The sequence below is a fragment of the Camarhynchus parvulus genome, chromosome 15 (assembly GCF_901933205.1).
Source record: "Camarhynchus parvulus chromosome 15, STF_HiC, whole genome shotgun sequence".
NCBI lineage: Eukaryota > Metazoa > Chordata > Aves > Passeriformes > Thraupidae > Camarhynchus > Camarhynchus parvulus.
In genome coordinates, this window is record NC_044585.1 from 10,345,923 (window position 1) to 10,370,956 (window position 25,034).

General features: G+C 45.3%; 1 protein-coding gene across 4 annotated transcripts in view; it reads left to right on the top strand.

Moving 5' to 3' along the window:
- Positions 1-3,682: 3,682 nt before the first annotated feature.
- The window catches only part of HECTD4 (HECT domain E3 ubiquitin protein ligase 4), a 66,777-nt gene continuing 45,425 nt past the window's right edge, over positions 3,683-25,034 (top strand). For all 4 annotated transcript variants that reach the window (XM_030958597.1, XM_030958599.1, XM_030958598.1 and 1 more), the window contains exons 1-12: positions 3,683-4,118; positions 13,261-13,778; positions 17,093-17,182; positions 17,531-17,661; positions 18,779-18,887; positions 19,926-20,064; positions 21,179-21,349; positions 22,139-22,331; positions 23,677-23,838; positions 23,934-24,047; positions 24,236-24,376; positions 24,712-24,944. In XM_030958597.1, the coding sequence (XP_030814457.1) occupies positions 3,948-4,118; positions 13,261-13,778; positions 17,093-17,182; positions 17,531-17,661; positions 18,779-18,887; positions 19,926-20,064; positions 21,179-21,349; positions 22,139-22,331; positions 23,677-23,838; positions 23,934-24,047; positions 24,236-24,376; positions 24,712-24,944 (2,172 nt within the window). In that variant the 5' untranslated portion in view covers positions 3,683-3,947. The remainder of the gene's footprint in view (positions 4,119-13,260; positions 13,779-17,092; positions 17,183-17,530; positions 17,662-18,778; positions 18,888-19,925; positions 20,065-21,178; positions 21,350-22,138; positions 22,332-23,676; positions 23,839-23,933; positions 24,048-24,235; positions 24,377-24,711; positions 24,945-25,034) is intronic.

The window sequence follows — 25,034 nt, forward strand, 5'->3', positions numbered from 1 at the left end:
ACAGCCCATGAGCATCTTCTGGTAAATCTCAGTATCTGTGATGTCCAGAGAAGCACAAGGACACAGGAGACCTGCACAGGAAGGAGCTGATCCCCAAAATCCTGCCACCAGAGGCTGAGGCAACCACAGCAGATCAAAGAACACTCAACATCTATTCCAAAATAATGGGGAAAAAAGCAAAACAATGGAAACAAAAGAGTGGTTTTCTGTAGGAGCCTATTTACAAGTTGAGGGTTTTATTCCTTCAGCTTGATGATCTGTGTCAAAAAGTTATTCTGGTCTATTTTTTAAGTCATCCCATAAAGTAGTCCAAGACTTCTTTGTAGTTGCTGCTCTACCCCTCTGACTGCACATTGAAGCTGACATTTGCTGGTGACAGGCAGAACACAAATCTGATATTTTTTTCATTGCATTACACAACATCTTCTGCAGCAGATTCCAGGCAAACTGGAATGGGGTTTTGCATGGGGTTTGCCGCATCCAGTACAGCCCCAGTGCTGAAAATCCCATGTAGGAAGCCACATCAGCATTCCATGTAAGTTTATAGATTGTACAACACACTCTCAATTCCTGAATGGCAGGCACTTCAAATAATTTAGGAAATTAGATTTAGTAGTGATTATGTTATTTACCTGCAGTGAGGCAGGACAGGGTACATTTCTCAGTTTTATTCCATTGTTTTCATTCAATAACTGCTTTTTAACTTGGAATTGTCAAGTCAATAGAATTCAGAAGAACTCCAAACAAGCAAATCAATAACTATAAAATGGTGAATATCCCTTCTGTTCAGCTTGGGAAGCTGAACAGAATGTGCAGGTCAGAGCCAAGGGGGCTGTTCAGGTTACCTCCCATAGATCCCACATGGATCAGGATCCTTCCTGGGAGAAACTGCCACCAGCTCCCAGACAAAGGACAAAGCACAGCCCCTGCCAGGGAATAATGTGGCCACATACCTCCTTCAGTGCCTCACCTGCTGTGGAAGCTTCCAGAGCCTCTCCTGGCTCTGAGTCAGCTCCTCATTGCTGTCAAAGGCCTTGGCTTGCATCCCAAGGCAGAGGATTGAATCCACAGCCACATCAAACACAGATTCTCCATGGGATAAAGCAGCCCAGGAGGCCTTGGAAAGAGCTGCAGCCAGAGCATTTTCACCTGGGTTACCCAGCCTGTGAAACATCCCTCTGGAGAACAGGTACACCCAAACCTCTGGGAAACACTGCAAACCCCTTCTGCTGATATCCCTCTCCTTGTTTGTGAAGGGAACATTCCACTTGACTCCCAGCTCTGCTGTTTGTGTTGATTTTGTGGAAGATAACTCAACTAGCACCTTGTGGTGATGATAGTACCACAAGATCTAAAGATGGAATGATTTTTTGGTGGAATGCTACTCCCACTAAAATGCACACACGCTTTGTGTTGCTCTCCCTCTGTTCCTTTCACGTGTGGATGAATGAAAACAATGTCAAACTCCCACTCTGGGAACAAAACAACAACAAAAACACCAATGGATGTCTCCCCATGAAATCTTGTGACTAACCCCACCCCAGGAGTTTTTCCCTTGCTCCAAGGAACCTTCGGGAGCCTGGCTTATCTCCCCTGCCAGAACTCAGCTGCCACATCCCACCTGCCATAAAATCTTCCAGTCTCAGCATTCCCTCTCTTCTGACTCCTCCCAGGGCTCCCACGGGAGGATCAGGGTCTGTCTGCAGCCGTTGTTCTCTCTGTCACATCTTGACCAAAAATAACAGATGCCCACGAAGCTTCTCCCTCATAAAAACTTTTGATAGCAGCTCTGCACACTCTCCCTGATCAAAAATTACTGCTGCACAGAGGCAAATAATATCTATTTCTAGAATAATCCAAGCTTGGAGACTCTTCTACTCTCCAGCGCATGAATAGCAGGGATGTCCTAGCAAACAGTGCACAGAGCTATCACACAGATCTCTAAATTACTGCTTGTTTGAACTTACCTGAACCCCGTGTCAACTGAACTGGCCTCAAAAACAAGCTACACAATGGTGTGAGTGCTCACACTGCTGAATCAGTGCTACAAAAGGGTTTTGCATGGGTCCTATGTTGAGTGGTCATCCATTACATGGAAAGAATATGCTTTTTCCCAACCAGATTTAATAGGATATAAAGCACTGGTGGTAGATCTCGTTTTACTCCAGCTCTGAATAAGCTTTTCCTGCAATAGCACAGCACATTTGTTATAATGCACTAATATGATAAATAATTTAATCTGATCAAACAGGTAAATAAATGCATAGAGCCCTATCTCTGCTCAGTTGTGCACAGTCACTGTTCCATGAAAAGCAGACACTTGCAATGGGAATCCCCACAGCAATTATCCACTAAAACTATTTAACATTTATCACCACGTCTCTCTCATTAACATGATTTGTCTCAGCAGCACGTCCTTTGCTGAACATCCAGGTACAGCTGCCTCTGACACTTTGTGCCTCTGAACGGGCTCAGGGCAAGGTCTGAAGGAACTGAGGATGAAATTAGGCTGAGAAAGAAGGATCAACTTTCCTCTGGATCCCCTTTTTTCCACACATTCTGAGGTGTTGCAACCCTTTTGCTTTACACCCTCTGGAATCCATAAATCCAGAGGTGCAGATTTGAAGGGACATACCTGCTTGCTCATGAGTTCTTTGGGAAAAGCTCCTTGAGAGGTGACAGGATTCGTGTGAGAGGGTGACAGAGGGGGGCAAGGGGAAGGGAGAAAGGGAAATAATTCTGTGAGGGCACAGACAAAACAGGGGTGAGCAGGGGTGCGGGAAAGGAAAAGCAACCATGAGGGAGAACCAAGAAGGACCAGCCCAGGAGGGAAATGGGGTTTCAGAGGGGCCCAGTAAGTGAATCCAAGAGGGTTGAGAGGGAAACTGAGGAGAACAGCACTGACGGAGCAGCTCTCGGTGAGGGAGGTGAACGGAGAAGGGCTGAGGGAGCAGCCATTGCACGAGGGTGAGACCCCGGGGCAGTGCCAGGGGAGTGAGGTGAGGCCCTGAGGGGAGCAATCCCTGAGGGACGAGCGAGGGGCTGAGGGGAGCAATCCCTGAGGGACGAGCGAGGGGCTGAGGGGAGCAATCCCTGAGGGACGAGTGAGGGGCTGAGGGGAGCAATCCCTGAAGGACGAGCGAGGGGCTGAGGGGAGCAATCCCTGCGCGGATGAGGCGCTGAGGGGAGAACGCCCGGCGCGGCTGATCCGCTCCCCGGGTGAGGCGCTGAGGGGAGCGCACCCGGTGCGGTTTATGCGCTCTCCGCTGTGCGGGCGATCCGCTCTCCCTGGCGCGGGTGAGGCGCTAAGGTGCGATAGGAGCGGGGTGAAGCTCTGAGGGAAGCGCTCCTGATGGGGTGCGGCGCCACGCCCGGTGGAGGTGACCCGCTCTTCCCGGTGCGGCTGCCACCCTCCCCGCGGCGCGGGCGAGGCGCTGTGCCCAGCGCGGGCGATCCCCCGTGCCCGGTGCGGGTGGAGCACTGAGCGGAGCACACGCGGTGCGGTGAGGCGGTGCGGGTGAGGCGCTGCCGGCATCGCCGCCGGTGCGGGCGGAGCGGCGGGAGCGGCCGGGGGGCGGAGCTGCGGCGCTGGGGGCGTGTCCGGCGCTCGGGGCGGGGCCCGCGGGCTGGGAGGGGCCGGGTGTATTGTTCCCCCGCGCGGTGCATGCCGGGCGCGCCTCAGCCCCCAACATGGCGTCGCGCTGTCAGCGGTGTGTGTGAGGCGGGCGCGGGACGCGGGGCTGCGGGCGGGCACGGCGGCTCCCGGAGCTCCCCGGAGCGCCGCCGCCGCGGTGGCAACGCGCCGCTCCTCGCTGCTGCCCGCCGCGCCCCGGCTGTCCGGCGCTCAGGCCGCTGGGGACGCGCCTGCCCCCGCCCTGCCCCCGCCATGGGCGGGTAGCGGGACCCGCCTCGCCTCAGCCCTGCGGAGCCCCCCCGCCCTCCGCGCCATGGGCTCCCCGGCGGCCGCTTCGGCGGCCGCGGCCACCGACTCGGCGCAGTGGCTGTCGGTGAAGGAGGAGACCATCTTCCTGCACGACGGGCTGATCCGGGTCACCGACCTGGCCGAGCTACCCAGCGAGATCATCGGGGTGGCCGAGCCCGGCGACACCGAGCTGGAGGTGAGGCGGCCCCCCGAGCTGAGGGGAGGGACGGGGCAGGGCCGGGGCTGAGGGGAGGATGCCCTCGGCACGGGGGCACGGTGGCAGCGGAGGCCTGAGGCGAGGAGGACGGGGGGATGGGAGATGGGGGTGCAGGGAGGATGACTAGGGGAGGGAGGATGGGGGGCCGGCATGGAGGATGCTGCGTGCGGATGCCGGGTGAGGGATCTGGAGTCCGGAGCCAGCCGGTGTCGAGGCGTTCTGCTTGTCTTGAGTCAATCTGATTTATTTCGGATAATAATGAAAGTGGAGCTGGGCAGGAGGATGGCGAGGTGCTGATGTAAATGGAGGGTGAAGTATTGGTGCGTCCTCCTTGTTTTGAATCTTGGAAATCAGAGCCGCACTCACGGATTTCAGCGTGGCCTTTGGCCCGTTTATTTTTATTGAAGGTTTTATGTTTTCTTGCTGTTACTTTTAGACGGTTTGTAGTTGATCAGCCTTACAACAACACGCTTAGGGGTGCCCGAGTGTTTTATTCAGCTGTTGACCGTGATCGGTTATTAAGGATCCAGGAGGGCAGCCCCGATTTTCATCCCAGCTTTTTACCTTCCCAGAACTGCCCCTGGTGTTTGTTGGCTGCAGGCAGGCGGTGCAGCTGTTTTATCTTAGGAGGAGCCGCTGAAGGACTGAATGTCACGGATTATAGGTTGCATCTATTTGGTAGACTGCATTTTTTTTCCCCCTGTGTGCCTCCCTTCTCCTGTTTCACCCCACCCTCCTCCCCGGCAGTGTGGCTCGCAATGACACAGGGGCTTTGTCACCGGAGCTGAGCGGTGGGAGCGCACAGGGGACGCTCCAGCCGGAGCTTTATCTCCGGTCTCTGTTTGGTCCCAGGCATTTGAGGCCGAAAAACCATTTTTAGTGAGGCTTTAGCTGCTGTCTGGGCTGTTGCTGAGATGACCCCACAAGCGGTCCTGACAACATTATTGTTCATTGGGTTTTGGGGAAACTTCCCCCAGCCTTACCTAAGGAAAGATATTTTCTGCAGAATGTGCGTTTTCTGTCCTGTGTGTTGGGACATTGGGGAATGGCATGGAGAAATCAGCTGCTCCCCTGAAATGGATGTTGGCAAATATCACATGAACAGGAAAAGGGAGATTTTTAAGGTGGCTGACTTACCTCTGTGTGTGTAAACATGGAATGATTCTCCCTTGTGATCAGTGCAGCTTGGATGCAAGAAAATATTTTGATTCCATGGCATAGTTCTAGAAGAAGAATTGAGTTTAAAAACTGTGCTAGAAAAATCAAGTGCTCCCACAGCATTTTTCATGTTATATCACAAGAAAGGAGGATATCCTTTAAAAAACAAACAAGACCTTATTTCAAGATCTTGCCAGCCAGGCCAGAAGTGTGTTCCAGCCTGAAACTTGACACACAGCTTCACTTGACAAACACTTCAGCACAGGAGAATTTTTTTGTTAGTATTAGGAATGTTCTAAAACTCCAGTTGTTTGGGAGAGATAGGAATGGAATTGGTGTCTTGTGCTTTGACATTTATTATAACAAGTGTTGCAGCCATCCAGTGCCACTGATTCACCTCATTTTTTCTGCTCCAGAGATTCTTTTCCTGTTTGTGTTTGCAGTGCAAAACTTTGAAATAAATAATTAAATATGACTTTTTGCTGTGGTGCTTATTTTTGACAAGTACTGATTTTGACTTATATTGATCTTTATTCTTAAGTCACAGCTTATCAAAGCCTTTTATTTCCATCCACTGATGGAATTGATGATCACAAGCAATCAATTTCATTTTCAGATATCTGCAAATTGGTTTAGACTTTGGTATTGAGGGGGAAGGATTTTTACAAAATGAAATTTCACATGGTGCAAATGTAAAATATTTAGCTCATAACTTTTCTCTGCCTTTTTTTAACGCTGTTTTCATTGAAATAAGGGATACTTTGGTGATGTGGAATGGCTTTGAGGAGCCATTTTGTGGAAATAGGTGCACACATCTGATTGAGGCATGGCCATGCAATCGACTGCTACACAAGAGCTCATTTACACTCTTTCTACTCCTACTTGCACTGTAATAAATATCTTTGAAAATGGTCCAAACAGAAATCTCTTGGGATGTGCTATTGGCCAAGGGTAGGAGATGCTGCAGCTGCTGCTTTGATTAGGAAACTTCTTTAATTCACTTCTTGTGCTTCATCAGTGGTGGTCAGAAGCCTGGTTGAATTAGGAGCTGAACTGCTTAATTAAAAATGTATAATGTTTAATACTTTAATGGATTTTTTTTTTGGGTGGAGAAGTATCATTCTGGTCTGTTTTGCCTAAATATCCATTTAAAGAGCGTATTGGTGACTAATGTCAGTGTGTTTGGATGTGTTTCCTTTGTCCTTCTGTTCAAAGGTTCTGTCTATTTATAAAAAGAAAAGCAGAGGAAAAAATGTTACAGTGCTGGTGTTATGCCAAGAAAGGCTTATGGAAACTTATTATTTTGTTATTTTGACTCCCATGCAGCTTTGGTTTTATCTTTTTGTGTATTTGTATATTTGTATACACTTGTATTTATACATATATACTTTAATGGTGTGTTGACATATATACTTTAATGGTGTGTTGCAAGAGCCTTACTCCTAGAACAAGTTGAAAGACAAGATTATGTTGAGTTTTAAAGGGCCTAGAGGTTTTTGCTCTGTTTTTATTTTTTTGTGATGATGTGTGCCAACTTCTTAGATTGTTTCAGCATATTTACAGAAAATTGGGGCTTTTAAAAAAATCTGATAGAATTTTGTAACGTTACGCATGAAGCAGCTGCTCCTGGTGCAGGTCTCCCACTAAAATCCTCTAGTCAGGAGAGACTTGGATTAGTCAGTGATTACAGAACCCTTTGGACCTTTATTTTAAAACCTTTCACACAGAGAAATCTTTGAAAGAGCAAAGTCTTCTCCTTCTTGGAGACAACCCTCAGTGACAGAGCTGGAGGTGTTACCATGACGTTGTGGTTGGTCAGTGCCCATCCAGGAGGGACATTGAGTGCAGGAAGGGTTTAATGTTCCCTTTAAGTTCCTTAATATGGCCCAAAGGGAACTTCAGCACTTCCAGAATCTTCCAGCCAAGCACCTTCCCTGGAGAACACCAGGAGCGTGGTCAGGGTTTGTCTGAGGGAGGGGGGTCCCTCAAACCAGGGAGATTTGATCTGCCAGCTCACCACAGAATCCCAGAATGGTTTGGGGTGAAGGGACCTTAAAGATCATCCAGAATCCCCTCCTGCCATGGGCAGGGAGCCTTGCTCTGGTTTCCCATGGAGCTGGGAGTGCAGCTCCTCCCTTAGTAGCTGTTGGGATTGTGTCTGTCTGTCCTCATCTGGTGCTTGGACTCTTGTTGAGCTTTGTTCTGTAGGACAGAGCTGCCACTGGGCAGGTGTGGCTCTGCACTGAAAAAAAATTACTTTTAATCAAGTGGAAGGTTAAAATAATAATAAAAAATGAAACAAGTAAGGAAAAAGTGATGGCCTTTCCTCTTCCCCCCAGCATGGCCTGGGCTGGCTCTCCACAGAGAGGGTGAAGAGCTGGAGTCCAGTGCTCTTTTCTCAGCATGTGCCAGTCCTGTGACTGACTTGTGTTTGCCATAAAATGATTTAGACTGGAAGGTTTCTGCTAAACTTGGAAGTTTTCACCCATTTTCCTCCCAACCCAGAGAAAACATTTTGTCACTTTTGCCCGATTGCTGAGGGAGAGAGCAGTTCCCTGCAATTATCTGGGTCAGTGCTTCCCAAACCTTTCCGCTTGTGACCTCTCTGCCATCTACAAGCGTCACCTCTGTCATGCTGAAAGTCCCTAATGCCACCATCAACAATTGACTCCTTCCTAAGTGGGTGACCCTTCCTGGGGTGGTGACCTCTGACTTGAAAACTGCTGATCCAGGCGTGTGGCAGCCTTGGAACAGCCTCATCCTGCCTGTGCCTCCCCTCCCAGTGCCCCAGGGCTCCTCTGCCAGGACCTGGAATTTATTAAACTTCTCGGATATGGACCACTGGGCCTCTGACTTTGGAGTTTGGAAGTTGTGTTTTAGGTAACCTTGTAGAGAAACATTAGGAAACTTCTCAAGGATGATTTTGCAAATCTGTTTCCCAAATATAGATCTTGTTACCAATTGCAGCTTATTAATTCAGTGATCTGCACTCTCAGGTGTTTAAATTACAAAGATTTTTCTTTACCTTTTGCAGCTGTTTTCACCTACTGCTTGAGTAAGAGCACCAAATAAAGCCAAAGAAATATTTTAATGAACAAAGAAACAACACTTTATAGCATTTTATTTATTTACAGCTTGCTTGTTTTCTGTAATTCATCTCAGATACCAAGGTTATTTCATAAATTTGTATGGTTACAAAAATGATTTGGGATAAAATTGTAAAAGATAGCAGTGTCAGTGCTGATTTGTGAACCGTGAGATTTCCAGTGCTTTCACAAAAAAAAAAAATAGTTTCTGCTTTTAGCTGAGTAGGTAAAAACCTGCACTGCTCACACAGAGGCTTTGAACAAGAGGATAAGGTTAAAATTTCTTGGAGCAGAAAAAATTGGAACAACCTTGAGACTTGTGGTTTTTTAACTGCAGCACTAAAGCATGGAGTAAAGTGCAGCAGCTGCTAAAACATCAGGGAGAAAATGTTCACACATGTTTGTATATTTGGCACGTGGTGTAGCAAGGAAAAGGCCTTAGAGAGGGGCTGGGAAATGTTTTAGAAGAAATTAAGGTGGGTTTTGCACCAAGGCAGCTTCGTGCTGGATGTCCCAGCAAATGCCAGGGGCAGGAAGGCTCAGCACAGTGGGAGACAAGGACACAGGGTTGTTTATGGAGCAGGTTCAGTTGGGATGTGTATTTCAATCTTCAGGGTACCTTTAAAACTGTCACTTGTGCTCTTTCTCTTACAGAATAATCCATACTGTTTGTAATTCAGTCTTTTTACATTGTTTTATTGGTGTTTCTAGAGACAAAAGAGCCCAGTAAACAAGTGGTGCTGCCTCTGTTAATTCTGTACAAGAGGAATGACCTTATACCTGTAATGGGGTGGTCAAAGTAATAGAATTATTTTTTTTCATGCTGCTTTTAAAGATATTTTACAATTTTGAGGCTGTTTCTGTTTTCTGTCTGGTTTGTACCTCCTGTGAGATGGGAATAATTCATATTTAATACTCAGGGGGGTATAGGGGTGTAATTGATCCTGATAAATGTTCCACCATCTTCATCTTCACATGTGAATTTCAGCCAATTGAACTCTGGAGAGAAAGAATTAAATGTTGTTGGGGATTTAGAGGCTTCCCTTTCCAATATGCAAGTTCAGGATAAAAACCCCTCTTTGTGCACAACTTCCCTGCTCCTCAGTTCCCTGTGTAGCAGAATTAAAATACATCCCCCACAGGCACCAGGGAGAGGACAAGGGGCAGGAATTGCAGCCAGAGGAGAAAGCTGCCTTTTAGTGACAGCTCACATTTAAATTTACTTAATAGGGTCATAAAACCTCAGGCTAAAACTCTTCATGTATATTAGTGTGTGTTAATTGGACTTGGTCTGGTATTTACTATCAGCAGAGAAACATGTTGCCCTGAAAATAGGGAACGTCAGCCCCCCCTTCCTGGAGCAGATTTGGCAAAGATTCTGTTTGATGGGAAGAATTACCTGGGTGAGGTGGTGTGGTGGGATGCAAAAGGATAAATATTGGATACAGTGGGAAAGATGGCACCTCCCCATAGTTCTTCTAAAATCAGATACCTTTTGTGCTTCTCAATGTTGAAGAAGATGTCAAGGACCAATTAGAGTGATTGAACTTTGGCTCTACCATTTTCTAATTAAAATATTGACTAAAATTGATTTAAAAGATCAAACAAGGAAATAATGTGTAAGGATAAGATACTGTGAAATTAAAATAGTGACAATTCAACTATTTAATAACAGTTTTGAGTGATATGTAAGTAGCTACTTGGATAACTTGTTCTATGTCACAGTGATGTTTGTTCCATCCTCTTCATCCTCTTTGATTCTGTTCAAGCCTTGTCAGTCAGGAATGGTTGGAGTTGGGGGGTGATGGATCAGGGACTGGTTCAGTGGGGTTTGTGTGGGGCTGGGTTTGGTGCCTACCCCTGACACCTCCCCAGGTGCTGCACAGGGAAATATCGAGTCACCCCCAGCCCCAAATCAGAGCTGAGGTGTAAATCCTGAGGCAGCCCAGAGGCAGTAGGAAAGGGAATTTTACCTTTTGTAAACCCTGCTAGTTGTGTTGTTTGTATCAGAATTTGTGAAAGAACACGATGAGGGTTTTCTTGTATTTTATTTTAACTTGTTTTGACTTCAGATAGTTGGAAGATGACAAGCTTTGCCTGGAGATATCCTGGCAAGGGCTGGGATTCCTGAGTGGAGTCTTTAATGTATCCAGAGGGAAGCACTGATGGATCTGGCAGGGGCCAAGTGAAGCTCTGGCACTGTTGGGGAGGGAAGGGCTGGGTTTGGCTGCCAGGGAGAGCCAGAGCAGTTCCCTGGGACGTGTCTGAACCCTGGAAGCTCCTGGGGGTTTGTCCCAGCCTCACTGGGAACATTTGGTTTTCCAGCTCCTTTCTGGAGGTAGCTCTGAGTGCTGACCTCTAGTAAAAAAGCTTTTGAGGAAAACAGCCTTTAATTTAATTTGCTGAAGTGTCCTGTCCAGCAGATGAGCTCACACCTTTCTTCTAACATCCTCTTGTTTCTGGAAGTGCAGATGCCTGCTTAGACCCTCTGATGATGTTGATTAATTAAGGTTTTTTTCCACTGGTTCTATAAACCTTGTATGAAGATTAGATGATGTAAACTGCATTATCAAAAGTCTGGAAGTCCCATTTTGGAATGATCTTGTGAATCTGTTGAAGCTGATGTACTTCCTGTATCATTTACCCAAATTAGTGCTCATTTCCCTTATGAAAGACTGAGGCAAAATCCCAGACAGACCATGCATGCTTTTAAAGCAAATTGGGAACTGTGGGATCAGGGAGAAACTAAAACTTCAGCAGGAAAAGGCTTTTCATCAGCAAAACTGATGACACTGAGTCGTCCTGATTGCTACAAGACAGACTCAGAGCTGTAGGGCCATAGCAAAGGCAAAAAAAAAAAATTCATTTTCCTGTTAAACTGTGGGATTTGAGGATCAAGGCATGCAACACCAAGTACATCACAGCTTGTCTTTTGTGGTATCTTTGTTATTAACAAAGACCACAGACCTGCTTTCTTCAGCATTTAACTCTGAAAATGCAAAAATTAATTCCCTATTCCCTCCATTTCTGCAGCTTGTTGTCACTTAGTGGAAAATCCACCCAGTTTAGTTCAAGAAAATCAAAAGCCAACTGTTGTAGAAAGTGATTCCATCTAGAACAGGAAACAAACTTATTTTTGAGGCAGCAGAGCACACAACAGGAGATGGTTATTTTAAATGTGTAATATGTGGTTTAGGAATTAATATTCATAATCTCTTGGAGAAGTTAATTAAAGGAGGCTTATTAGGTAGAAGGAGCTCAATACAACATCCATTCAAGTGTAATTATGATGTGAATTCCTTTCAGGTGAACTTTTCCTGGCTCTAGTGGTCAAAGTCCTACTGCAAAGCTGTTTCCTTGCCTTTAGTCAGAGGCTGTGTGGCACTGGCAGATGTGATTTGTCCTGCAGCATTTTAACAAGCTGTTCAGGAGCCTGCAATTAGCCAGAAACATTTATTTCATGATCTCTATGACTGCTGCCTGCAATTTAAAAACCCCACAAAACAAACAGCCCTGGATGCCATTCCCCATGGCAGCTTTGTCTCTCGCATTCCCCTTCCCACGTTTATATTTATTTATTAAATGAGAGAAGGACAGTTTTACAGCATAAAGATGGGCCAAAAATTTTGTTTGAGGGTGGATGAAATGAGGCACTTTGGAACATGGCCAGAAGCCCTTTGGATACCAAATCCCTTTGGACACTGGATCCAGAGTATCAGAAAATGCTTGGCTCATGGCTTTCCTTGAGCTTGCCACAGCTTCAGTGACTTTGCTGATCTCCACTGTTGTTTGCTGAAAGGAGAAAAGTTGTCTGTAAATTACTTAAAACTCTGAGTTTTCCAGTCCCAGGCTGGGTATTAAACCATAAATATATTTTTGTGTCATGCTTTATTTGTTTTCTATTGTTCCAGCTTGGTTTCCAGTTTTATTTAGAAGTGCCAAAAAAGCCTCTTTCTTCTGTCTGAAATGATGAGGAAGAGACTTTTAGGGTTTTTAACTACAGCAGCAACTTGAAGTATTTTGAGAAAGGTGTAGCTAAGTGCAAGATGATAAAATTTAAGAGAGAAAAAAGCAGGGGAGGGAGAGAGTGTAACAGAACTCTTGGTGGATTGGAATAAACTGATTGGTTGTTGGTTTGTTTGTTTATTTGAAGAGTTCCAAAACTAGAACAAGCCTGTTCCTGCTACACAATATTTGTGACCTATCAGTTTTTGTAGAAGGGCTCTAAACCCCTGGGACCCTCCAGCCTCAGAGTTCTTTTGAAGTTTTTAGCAAAATTGCCTCGATTACAGAAAAAAGCTCCAGAGGAGAGGGGAATGTTTGTTTTCCAAGCTACTCTTTCGTGTGTATATCTTTCTTTACAATGTGTGTTGCTGTTTATTGAAAGCTTAAAAATCCCCATCAGCAACCCCCAAACCTGGGTTTGGTGAGGATGCTGACTCAGTGATAACAGGCTCACAGAATCCCACAGCTGTGAGGTGGGAAGGGGTCTTGGGAACAGATCTTGGGAGATCCCCAGTCCAAACTCCTGCCAAGGCAGGGTCACCTGGAGCAGGTGACACAGGGAAATGTCCTGAGAGAGAGACTCCACACCGTCCCTGGGCAGCTGTCCCTGTCCTTGCCATCCTCCATGGATAGGGGTTCATGGGATTCCATGTGTTTTAATTTATTCCATGTGTTTTAGTGTATGACCATCACTCCTCATCCCGAGATGGACACAGCACCACTCGCCCGTTCTTTGGCCTCAAAAATTAAAAATAATATCCCTCCATCTGCTGCAGAAAACAGCTGGTCTAAAAATCACACCACACCCGTACAAGATGGTGGTTTTTTCCCCTTTAAAACCCTCTATAAACAGCCAACTTTCCCCTTTGCAGATCCTGACCTTCGAGACCAAGAACCCGACGGAGCTGGCGGAGCGCTTGCGCTCGGTGTGCGGCAACCAGAGCAACGCGTACGCGCGGCTGCTGGAGTACCGGCTGAACGCCCTGCGTGGGCTCTGGAACGCCCAGCGTCAGCTGGCCCTGGAGGAGCAGCACGACCGCGACAGCTCCGGCGACGAGGAGGCCCTGGCCCTGCTCAAGCGCCAGGGGTTGTTACAGCAGCCGGAGCAGGCTCCCTTCACCTCCCGCATGGGGCTGCTGCTGGTGTTCCCACTGATCCAGTCGCAGAGCAGGACGGACCCTTCCCTGTGTAACATCACTGCTGAGGTGCTGCTGAATTGCCTTCGGGACTGCCAGCCCCTGAGCCTGACCAAGGAACCGGCCGACTGCCTCAACGGCATCGAGGCCCTGCTCTGCTCCTGGCTCGAGGACACGGCGCCCTCCGGCCAGCACATCCCCTACAAGCAGAAGGAAAATGCTGCTGCTGCCCTGGTTGCCTTGGCTTGTGCAAGGTAAGGGAGCTGAAGTGACAGAGAATCGTGGGATTGTGTAAGAATCCACATCTCTCGGGCTGTGGTTTGAGTCCCCTCCAGCTAGCTATGGACGAGTCTATCCAGCTAGATGTGTGCATCTCGGCTAGATGGTGACAGTGGGGAGGCGACAGTCCCCCTCTTTCAGGGCTCTGCAGAATCCCAGCTACCAGTGGAGACGTAACGCAGAACAAAAAGGCCACAGCAGCAGCACGGGCCTGGGGTGGCAATGGGTTACTTTATTTGATATTACACTCCTCAGTCACCAAAACCTATTGTGACTCCACAAGAATTAATTTCAAAACTAATTATCAAAGGTCACCACCGCCTGCGGACCCTCGCAGGGTGTGACCCGACGTGCATTTATCTACCTTTTGATTTGGAAAAATTGGAATTCCTATTACAAACAAATGAAAATTTGCAAATTTCTCTCGATAGCTATCCTGGCCAGCTTTCAATCCAGGGACCAAACCAGGGGGGATAGCAGAGGGGTGCATGAGGGAGAGACCATGTGATGGGAGAAGGGAATGACAATCTACGTGACATAATGTACTGAGTACAAATTTCAAATCACCCAGTGCAAAGCAACAACTAAATAAACTATTTAGTGCAGTACAACAGGATTGGTAAGATTGGATGGAACACCCTGGAGTTCTTAAATTCAAGGGTTGCACTGAGGTTCTTGAGGTTTGGCATAAGGCGAAATCCCAACCAGATGTTCTCTAAGGGGTCACAAGCACACAAAATTTTACTGGCAAAATAGAGAGAATTAAGGAACTTCAGCAAAGTCCAGCCATGATTCACCATTAACCATACCCTCAAATTCCACATCCATGGTCTTTGAACCCTTCCAGGATGGTGACTCCAGCACCCCTGGGCAATGCTGTGGTTGGTATTCATTCTCTCTTTCCATTGAAACAAATCAAAAATGATGTGACTGCACTGGTGATAGATATTTTTAGCTTGCACCAGCCTTTCTCTTTCTGATATTTAAATATTGGGTTGGAAAGGGTGAAACTGCTAAGCATTTCTTTTTTGCATGTGTTTAGCATATGCAAAAGCAGAAGGATCTGGGTTAGCAATGCCTCGTGTGCACATTGCTGCTTCTACTGCAGGGAGCTGCTCTAGGAATGGTTCCAAATGGTTCAGGGAGGAAGGTTGTCTCCTTTTCCCTTTGTCCTGCACCTTTCTTTGGCTGGAGAAGGTGGAACTGCCAGGTTTCAGGGCAATTCCTTTCAGATTTGGTTTCAGTGTTGTCTCTCAAATATCTGGAGATATTTTTTAATTTTGTTGCCAGTGAAGAGTTCAACCATTGTAGATTAAAATACCCCTTGTCCTGCATGGGTTTGGCATCAAGTGATTGAGAACAAATTGGACATACCTGCTTTTAATCCAAACCTACTGTTTTGAGAGAATGGGGCTTGGGGGGAGGGAGAGGAAATACAAAACCTCTGCAAAGCCCCATGAATGTGGCTTTAAAGTCACAAGGAGCCTTTTGGAAATACTGGTTTGAATGTTTCTCCAGGTCACAGCCTTGTCTGTGAAGTTTAACTCTGATTTAAGATGTTGGAGTTCCCAGGATATGGCATGATTTGCTTTAGGAAAAAGTTTATTCAAATGAAACCTACTTAATTTCTAGTGCACTTGTTTTAATGAAGTCAATGAGAAATTTATGGTATGTGGCAAATTATTCTGTCCTGACAACTGCCTTATCTGAAAGGCAATGTACTTGAACATAGCTCAGAGAAATTGGATTTGATAAACACAATCTCATTTCTTTTTTTTTCCCCAGATGTCAATTTGCAGGAAACATGGGATGTTCTGTTGCAGCTGGGCTAAATTTCAAGTAGAGCTTTTGAACTTCAGGTTGATCTTTTATTTTCTTTGCAAGTCTGCCTTGCATTGCTTAGAGAGTTGAAATATCCCTTTGTGCTTTGTTCACCTCTGAAAGCCTCACACTTTTCCTTTAAATATCTAAGTCATGTGTTGAAGAAAAAAACCTTGAAAATGAGACCATTATTGACATTCCTAGTTGCAATCTTGGGTGCTTCTTATTGCTAAAAATAAAACCACAGGGTAAATATTGCTTTAAATAATTAATTGAGGTGCTTTAATGTGTTTGGTGTCAATTTTCTCCACGCTGAGGTTTATCAGTGAAAGCAAAGAGCTGAAGATGTCACTGGGGAAAACAGGGATTGGGGTGTGGAGGAGGGAGGTTTGGGGCCTGAGTGACCACATGTGACAGCAAAAGGTTGGATTCAGCAGAGTGCAGGGCAAGGACCTCTGCAGCTGATCACTCCTGTTGTGGAGAAAGCAGCTCATAACTGACCTGAGACACAGCCAAATTCTCCTGCTTAGGTGGCCTGTGATGCCTGGAAATAAAGCTACCACATCTGCCAGAAAATGGCCTTGACCTTTAAAACAGAAATTGTAAAATACAGATTTTTAAAGGGGTCTGGGTCTTCCAAATTTGGGGTTGTGAGGGGAGACCTCATCCCAATGCACAACTTCCTCAGGAGGGGCAGTGCAGGGGCAGGACCCAGGGAACAGCTGGAGCTGTGTCGGGGGGCGTTTGTGATGAGGGAAAGGTGCTGGGCACTGCCCAGGCTCCCTAGGGAATGGCACAGCCCTGAGGCTGCCAGAGCTCCAGGAGTGTTAGGACAAAGCTCTCAGGGACAGCCTGGGATTGTTGGGGTGTCTGTGCAGGGTCAGGAGCTGGATGATGATCCTTGTGCTCCCTTCCCACTCAGGATATTCCGTGACTCTGTGAAAGGAAATCAGAATCTTGGTAAGCAATGGATGAGTCTGGTCTTTCCTATTTGAGTTAGGAAAGGCATCTCCAGGTGGGAGTGCAGCAGCCATTGCTCACACTTGGGCTCAGTCAGGAAGATCCATGGGTTGCACTGGAGATCTGGATGTGATTAATCAGCTACAAGAAGTCCTGAAAGAGCTGCCAGGAGCAAGGTTGAGGGGTTTTATCAGGTGCCTGGATTGCTTTTATGAACCTGTTGTTGATGACCCAGCCTGTGGCTGCTGCTCTCCTCCCAGCTGAGGCTTCAGCCTCTTCCAAAAAAAGGTGGAATTTAGGCCAGAGATTCCCCAGCATTCTGCCTGTCCCCCTCTCTTCCTCTTTCCCCTTCCTCCCCAAAGAATGAACATTCTCCAGGAAAGAGATGCCAGTTAGAAAAGGAGCTGATGCCATATTGTGGCTGTGGGTGTTCTCCATGGCTGCTGTTGTGTGTGTTCAGTCTGGCTTCAATAGACATCTTTAATTCATGTTTTTCTTGTCCTTTTAGAGGGTCGCTGAAAACCTTTGTTCATACAGTGCATCTATTACAGAAACAGACTGAGCTGGGGTCCCTGCCTGTGGCTGATGTTCTCTACAGGTTTGTAGAACTTTTCTCTTTGTAAACTTTGTCAGCAGCTCTGAAAATGTGTTAAGGGCATGTAGGGAGGAATGGCTTTAAAAGTGATTAAAAGGCTTTAGAGTTATTGAAAGCTTTAGGGAAGATTTAGTCATGTGCAGAAGGCATTAGAAAATCAAACCTAAAAGCATTGATTAGATTTTGGGTGTTTTGTTTTTATTTTTTCATTAAATATTGATGATTCCTTTAAATGACTTATGAACTCTGACAGAATAATTACTTTAAATACATCATGGTCTTAACTTTTAATTTCGCTCATTTTTCCTACCGCTATTCCTTATAAAATTTTATTTTATTTTCTGCTTAAAGGTTGTTGCTTTTGGAGGGAGGCCCTGGATCCCCCTCCTGCCTGCTTGGAGGGAAGCACATCGTGTCCTGGGGCTTTGAGGACATGTTACCTGCTCCTGATGCCAACACTGGTGCCAGCAGTGAGAATAAAGGTGAATTATTTCATCCCTGTCACCATCAGCTGAGGAGGACAGGATGCTTTAAGTGCTGATAATTGTTTAAAGATGAATGTAAAACTTTTTAGAGTTGGGGCTCAAAAATGCTGCTGGAGAGCAGCTGCTGGTTTCATCTGTCAGGCTGTGGGAAGCAGTCCAAAGCAGTTGATCCAGTGACCCTTCCTGACTCCAGTGGGAATTTTTCAGAGGGTTCAGACAGAGTTTGGATATTATCCCCTCGTTAGAGCATAATCACTGCCGTGTGCAGTATCCCTGTGTTCAATAGCCAGCTATCAGTGGCACAGCAGGTTTATTTTTAGAAGTACAAGTTCATTGTTTTGTTTTCCCCTCTTCCCTACTCTGCTTTTGTTTCTACCCGGTTGAGTTTGAAGTTCTTTTTTTAATGCTTTCTTTTGTATTTCTTTTTCCTGAATTCATTCTTAGTTTTTACTGCTTTGTTTGCTTACTATTTTTGTAATAAATAAGAGTTCACATGGTTTTAGAAATATTAGTTCAAGCTTTGGTGGCATTTAATGCAATCCATAGGAGTTTAAAAATCTGAGTTGTTATTTTACCTGCAGATTTGTTGGAGACGTCTCTTTTTAGGTGTTTAGGCAAGAGAGTGAGTGGACTTTTCCTTCCTGAGCTGAGTGTCCAGATCCTGTGAACTTCAATAGATTGACTGGACTCATGTCCCATCTTGATTATTAATAATTACTGCTCTATGTTTCAAATACATTTTGTCTTAATTGAAGTGTTCAGAAGTGAAAGGATCTGAGCAGCTTTAGGATTTGTCAAATCACAGGGTTTGGCACAAAAGAGATCAAGGCTCAATATTAGATTCTTCTTCCCTCTCACACTGAGTGAGACCATCTGGGCACCTCTGAGGCTTAAAGATGTGAAAAAACCACTGGGTCTGCTGGGCTGTGATTGTGTTACAGCAGCTCTTAGAGCACCAAATAATAAATATAGTATTAAAAAAAGGGTTGGTAGTGACCTGCCATGAGCATGTGCTGGTTTCCATGGGGTGTAGCCCCCAGGGAGAATTCCCAGCTGGAATGTTGCAGCTGCAGAGTTACAGAGCTGCTCTCTGCTGTCCTTGCTCCTGCTACAGATGCAGACCTGGGCCGGTGCCTTGCAGCTGATGGGCTCTACCTGTACACCACCAACTCCGTGGGCAGGGGAATCAGCAAACTGGGGTCAGGCCTGCATGGAACCCTGAGGTAAGGGACACTGCAGTGCTGGCTTTTCTGCAGAGCTGCTGAAACCCAAAGGTTCCTGATTTGGGAAACCTCTCCTAGATGTTGGGAGGATGTGGAGCTTGGAAGGAGATGTTCTCTAAGGTCCCTCCCAGCCCAAACCAGTCTGTGATTCCATGATATTGTGAGTTTTCATTAAATGCTATTTTAATGTGTTTGGTTTCTCATCTGAAATTCTTATTGAGTGTGTGTAGCCATGATATTTTCTGAAAAATCCTTTCCTTAGGATATTTCCTCCTGAGAAGCTGAGAGGCCTCAGGAACAAAATGTAAACAATGGTTATCTGCTGCTGTAGAATGCTACAGGTAGATCTGTGATTGGTCTCATGTGGTTGTTTCTAATTAATACCCAATCACAGTCAGCTGGCTCGGACAGAGCCTTTGTTATTCATTCCTTCTTTTTCCATTCTTAGCCAGCCTTCTGATGAAATCCTTTCTTCCATTCTTTTAGTATAGTTTTAATATAATATATATAATAAAATAATAAATCAAGCCTTCTGAAACATAGAGTCAGATCCTCATCTCTTCCCTCATCCTCAGACCCCTGTGAACATTGTCACAAGTGTGTTTTGTCTAAAATTAAAGAACAAATTGAGGTTGGAAGGGGCCTGTAGAGGCCGTTAGTTCAACCTCCACAGCAGCAGAATTTTAAATTCAATTTTAATGTCTAGTGTGTTGGTTGATTCTCTGCTGAGAGGGATATACTACAGACCAGCTCTGTGACTTCTTATTTATAGCTGAGTTTGTGAGTGTTTGTTTGCTAATTATGTCATTCATTAAGTAATTAGTGCAGCTGTGACTCACTGTACCTCCTTACTTCTTCAATTGCTTCAAAACCACGAGGCTTTTTACGCTTAAAGCCTTTCACAACAAAAATTGCTGACTTGAATAAGTTCAGTCAAAGTTCAGCGCTGTGGTTGCATTGTGGTTGTTATTTGAAATAAAACCCAAAGAAGCAGGGCAGGCTTGATGGAGTTTGAACATCCTGGTGGGTTTTTTCCAGGGGGTTTGTGTACTGCCGGAACGAGGAGCTGGAGACGGGCTGGGTGGCTTTTGGCAACGGCAAACTCCTCCATCGGCCCGTGTCCTTTGATAGCAAACCTCACTACCTGTTCCAGCTCGTGGATCAACATACCCTGCAGGTAAAGGGGACAGGAACAAAGCAGGCTGAATGAATCACACCCATTTTACCTTTAATTGGTTCTTGTTTTGTGAAACTGCGTTTTTCTAACCCCGCCTTGAAGCGACTCTGTGGTGAATGTGGAAGTTATGGTCGAGATGTTACTGTTTCAGTGTGTCTTATATATAAATATATGTATTTATCTATAATTACACTGTTCTGTATTATGGGGTACTAGTAGAGCTTGTTCAGCCTGGAGGAGACTGAGGGGTGACCAACCCACAGCTTCCTCAGGAGGGGCAGCTCCAATCTCTGCACTCTGTGAGCAGGGACAGGACCCAGGGAACAGCTGGAGCTGTGTCAGAACAGGGTTAGGTCGGGTATCAGGGGAAGGTTCTTCCTCCAGAAGGTGCTGGGCACTGCCCAGGCTCCCCAGGGAATGGCCAAGGCTGCCAGAACTCCAGGAGCATTTGGACAATGCTCCCAAGGATGCCCAGGGTGGGATTGTTGGGGTGTCTGTGCAGGGCCAGAGTTTGATAATGATCCCTGTGGGTCCCTTCCCACTCAGGATATTCCATGAGTCCAGTGTGGTCACTTCTTAAAGCAGTCAAACAACAGCAAAATTGACTTTGATTTAAATCAAGAATATGCTCTTTCTGAACAGCTCTTCTTTGTGAAACTAGGGTAGTTTGTTTACTTTGGGGTTTTTCCTGCTGTGGTTTTAAGGATGGATACACACATTTAAATGTCCAGTGTATTTCCTGATCCTGAGAATGTTTAGATTCCCCTTTTCTTCTCAAGTTTCAAGCAATGTTTAAGAGAAGTTGCAGAAACTAGGTGACTCAATAGGATGTGTATTTTCCTTGTGGTACTGTGGGTTTGTTCTCCATCATTAGAGAGGAGATGATCCTTTTATTTTTAGATGGGTTAAATTTGAGATCTGTGAGCTGGTTTAGATATTTGGCAAATATCACAGAATAGCTGTTGGTAATAAATCAATGTAATGCTACTTCTAAGTCCAATATTAAGCCTCTTCTGCACTAACAGCATTTGATCTCTATTTATTTTTCATACTGTTCATACTTATAAGGCCAAACTGCAAAATCTGACCTGTTAAGATGCTTTCTGTCTCATAGGTATGTCAGATAATCCCAATGCCAGTAAATCACTTCCCAGTTGGCAGCACTATGACCACCGTGCATCTTTCTTCAGATGGCACCTTTTTCTACTGGATTTGGTCTCCTGCAAGCCTCAACGAAAAAACCCCCAAAGGCCACTCTGTCTTTATGGATATTTTTGAAATTATAGTAAGCAAATCATGTGTTTTCTATGCCTGATATTGGTAGCATAACCAGATTAATTAAATAGCAGCATTTTTTAATTGACTTACTAGGTTTGGATATTTATGGGCGTGATCTGAATGGATTTATGTGAAATAACTGAACAGAACAGAAGGTGAACTGTCCAATTCCATCTCCAGAGGATTATTATATTTAGCAATATGAATTCTCTTGTAGCATAAAATGTGGTTTTTATGTCTATATTTCTGCTCAGCAGAGGAGGATGGAGTGGGATGGTGGAGCTGGAATTGGGAGGCTGTAGTAGTACAACTCATGGAAAATCCCTAACGCTCTAAATCACATCTTCATTAAGAGATGCATTCTGCAGTAAAACATCCCCTGAACGTCATGGTCTGAGGAAATCATTGCTCACACTTTTTGCTTGGAAAAATGATTGAGCCAAATGATTTGCAAGTGAAACACCACTGAGAAAATACAAGAGGATTATATATTTTTAAGCAGAGTTTCCTAAATAAACTCAAGCTTACGACAAGCAGTTCTGTCTTTAAGAACAAGCATAAATAGAAGATATCCTATTAAATATCTCAAAGATGTTAGATATCTTCTGTTAAATTATTCTATTGAACCATGAAGTCGCAAACAAAAAAAATACTCCTGTCTTGCTTTCAGAACTTTGTTTTTGCAAGAACTTCTGTCAGCAGAGTTTCACTTTGTATTCCTGCCTGATATTATTCAGGTGATCTCTTGCTTATGGATCCCAACATCTAAAGTACTTTTTTCCTCCCATTTTACCAGGTAGATAATGGCATTTGTATAGCAAATCCTCTACAGGAAAGAATTATCCTGATGAGGAAAGAGGGGGAATCTGCCAAGAGCATCAATGAGATGCTGCTGAGCCGCCTGTCCCGGTACCGCGCCTCCCCCTCGGCCACCCTGGCTGCTCTCACAGGTTCCACCATCTCCAACACCCTCAAGGAGGACCAGGCAGGTCAGAAACACTTCACTTTTCATTTCTTAACTCACACAGCATCCATCCTGCTTATTACTGACCTCTTAGAACAGGTTAAAAAAAAAAAACAACTGATTTTTGTCTTTTTCCCCCAAATACATAGTTGGAAGATCTGCGCAGTATTTGCTTAATGCTGGAATGATCAGTTCCTTTGCTGAATTAGGATTGTGTGAGGAAACTTTAGGGATGGGAAATAGGAAGTTTAGAGATGGAAAATTGGAAGAATTTTCCAATTCCATTATTGCATTAGTTTGGGGAATCTGGTAGTTGCGTTTCTCTGCTTTGCAGCTCAGCTGGGCTTCTAATTGGTGTGTAAAAATGGCCTGCAGGTTAGAAAATGGAATTATTGCTTCACCAGTCACTGGAATATTACAAATCTTAGTAGATTTTGCACTTTTTCGAGGTCATTTGCACAATGTTTGGGTATTCTCTTATGGAAACAACCCAAGTTAATGAGGGAATCTTGACTGAGTTGCACTGATGGCTTTCAGGATGATCTGGAGCTTTGTTAGATTTGTCTGAAGATTTTATCCAGTTTATCTTGAATTATTTCACTTCTTCCTTCAAAAGTACTTGAGTTTTCTTTTTTCAATTTGAAACAATTGAAAGTATTTCCATAAAAATAAATTATACATGAAATGGCTCTGCTTCCAGGGAATTTGGCAAGGAGTTAGCTCAGAGAGCTATTTTAAAGGTTGTGTTTTGCCATTTAACAACTCAAGTGCTACAGAAAAAGGAGAGTAAAGTGGCTATTCTTGGCTAATTCTTGAGTCAGCACTCAAAAAGTGTTGATCAGCTGTTGCAGGAAGGAGATCATTTGGGCTGTCTACGTTTCATGAGGAGCAGGAGAACTTAAAATAGTAAATGCATAGTGAATCTCAAGTGATCTCTGGATGTGAGGAGACCCTTTGTCTCCAAGTGCTTTCAATGTAATTATCACCACACAATTCTTAATAGTTTTGCTTATACCTAATTTTTTATTTCTTTTATTTTAAAGTTGTTTTCTTTAGTTGAATAACCCATGAAACTCTGTAGCCTTGTGGGGATTGAATGTGTGAGGTTGGGAGGCTACAGAGAAGTCATGGATGCCCCATCCCTGGATGCTCAAGGCCAGGTTCATGGAGCTCTGAGCAACCTGGTCCCATGGTGGGGTTGTCCCTGTCCACGAGGTTGGCATGGGATGATCTTGATCCAAACCATTCTGGAATTCTGTAGAAACTTCTCAACAAACCTTCTAAATATGGATTCCTTTGAAGCCTCGAGCAGAGCTCTGCCTTGTCCTGCAGAAGTGCAGTTTGTGACCTTTCTCTGGTGCACGTTGCAGCTGCCAACACGAGCTGTGGGCTGCCCCTGAAGATGCTGAGGAAGACCCCAATCTACACGTGTGGCACCTACCTGGTGATGCTGGTGCCACCCCCGGGGGGCTCGGGCAGCTCGGCCACGCGCTCACTCTTCGGGGGCACCAGCGCTTTGTCCTCCTTAAAAAGTAAGTCAGGGCTATTGGTGGCAGACTGGGAGTCCTTGGCTGTCTGGAATGCAATAAACTTCTCAGGAATTGATTGGAGCTGTGTTTCTGTGTAGTTCTTGCCTCCAGCCTGGTGTTCAACATCTCGGATGGGCAGTTCACCAGCAGGGCAGATCTCATCGATGCTGCGGGCAGCTCGCTCGGACGGGGGGCTCTGGTGCCAGGGCTTGGTAAGGAATGTAGCAGTCCTTCAGATCCTAAATGATCCATCTGGGATTGAAATTGTAGTCAATATCTCTGCAGTGGGGTGGGGTAAAATAAACTTTCAAAGCAAATAGTTTGGATTTACGATGCCTATAAAGATTCTTCAGTCTGGTTTTCTGCTAAATTGATGTCTGAAATATTTTCCTTCTCTCAGGTGCTTGTTATGATACGATGAATAACATGATCTGGACGTGCTCCAATGATTATATTGATCAGTGGTGCAATCCTGGGAACCAGGCATTCCACTGCGTGTGCCAGAGGCTGGGAGTGAGTCACGTCATCACAGAGCCCAAAGGTGAGGGGAACCCAGGAGTCAGCACTTTGTACAAAGGAGAAGTGAAACAGGAGTGGTAGAGAATAAACAGACAGAAACTGCCTTGCTGTTAACAGCTGAGTTAATTCCTGAAAAGAGTTGTAAATATTGGTCATGGTTTAGCTTTCATTTAAGAGAGGGAAAAGTACAAAGTGACGTGCGGGGAAGATTCCAGATTCTTGCTGCCTTCAGCACAATAAAAAGGTGATTTGGGTAATCCTTTTATGCCCTGAAGTTGATTTATTGCATTTTAGAAGCAGAGGCTGATAATCTAGTCTGTGTCTATAGACAGCATTTGAGCTCTCCTGTCCTTGCAGGGGATGCAACAACCACAAATGAGGTGATAAACCAGTTACTGCACCATGTTGGTGCCATGTGCATCCACCAACTCAACCTCCTGGCAGCCAGCAACAACCTCCCCATCAGCAATTTTTTGGGCAAGCAGCATCCCATTGAAGCCCATCACCTGAGCAGCATCTGTGACATTATGGAAAAGGCCATGGTCAATGGAGACACCTGCATCATCCGCTGCATCCTCGTTGTCTTCCAGGTACAGAACCTGAAATGGGCTTCAAAACTCACATAGAAAAATGAAAAACTTGGTTTGGAGTACAGGCAACCACTGGTTTCATTTTTAATT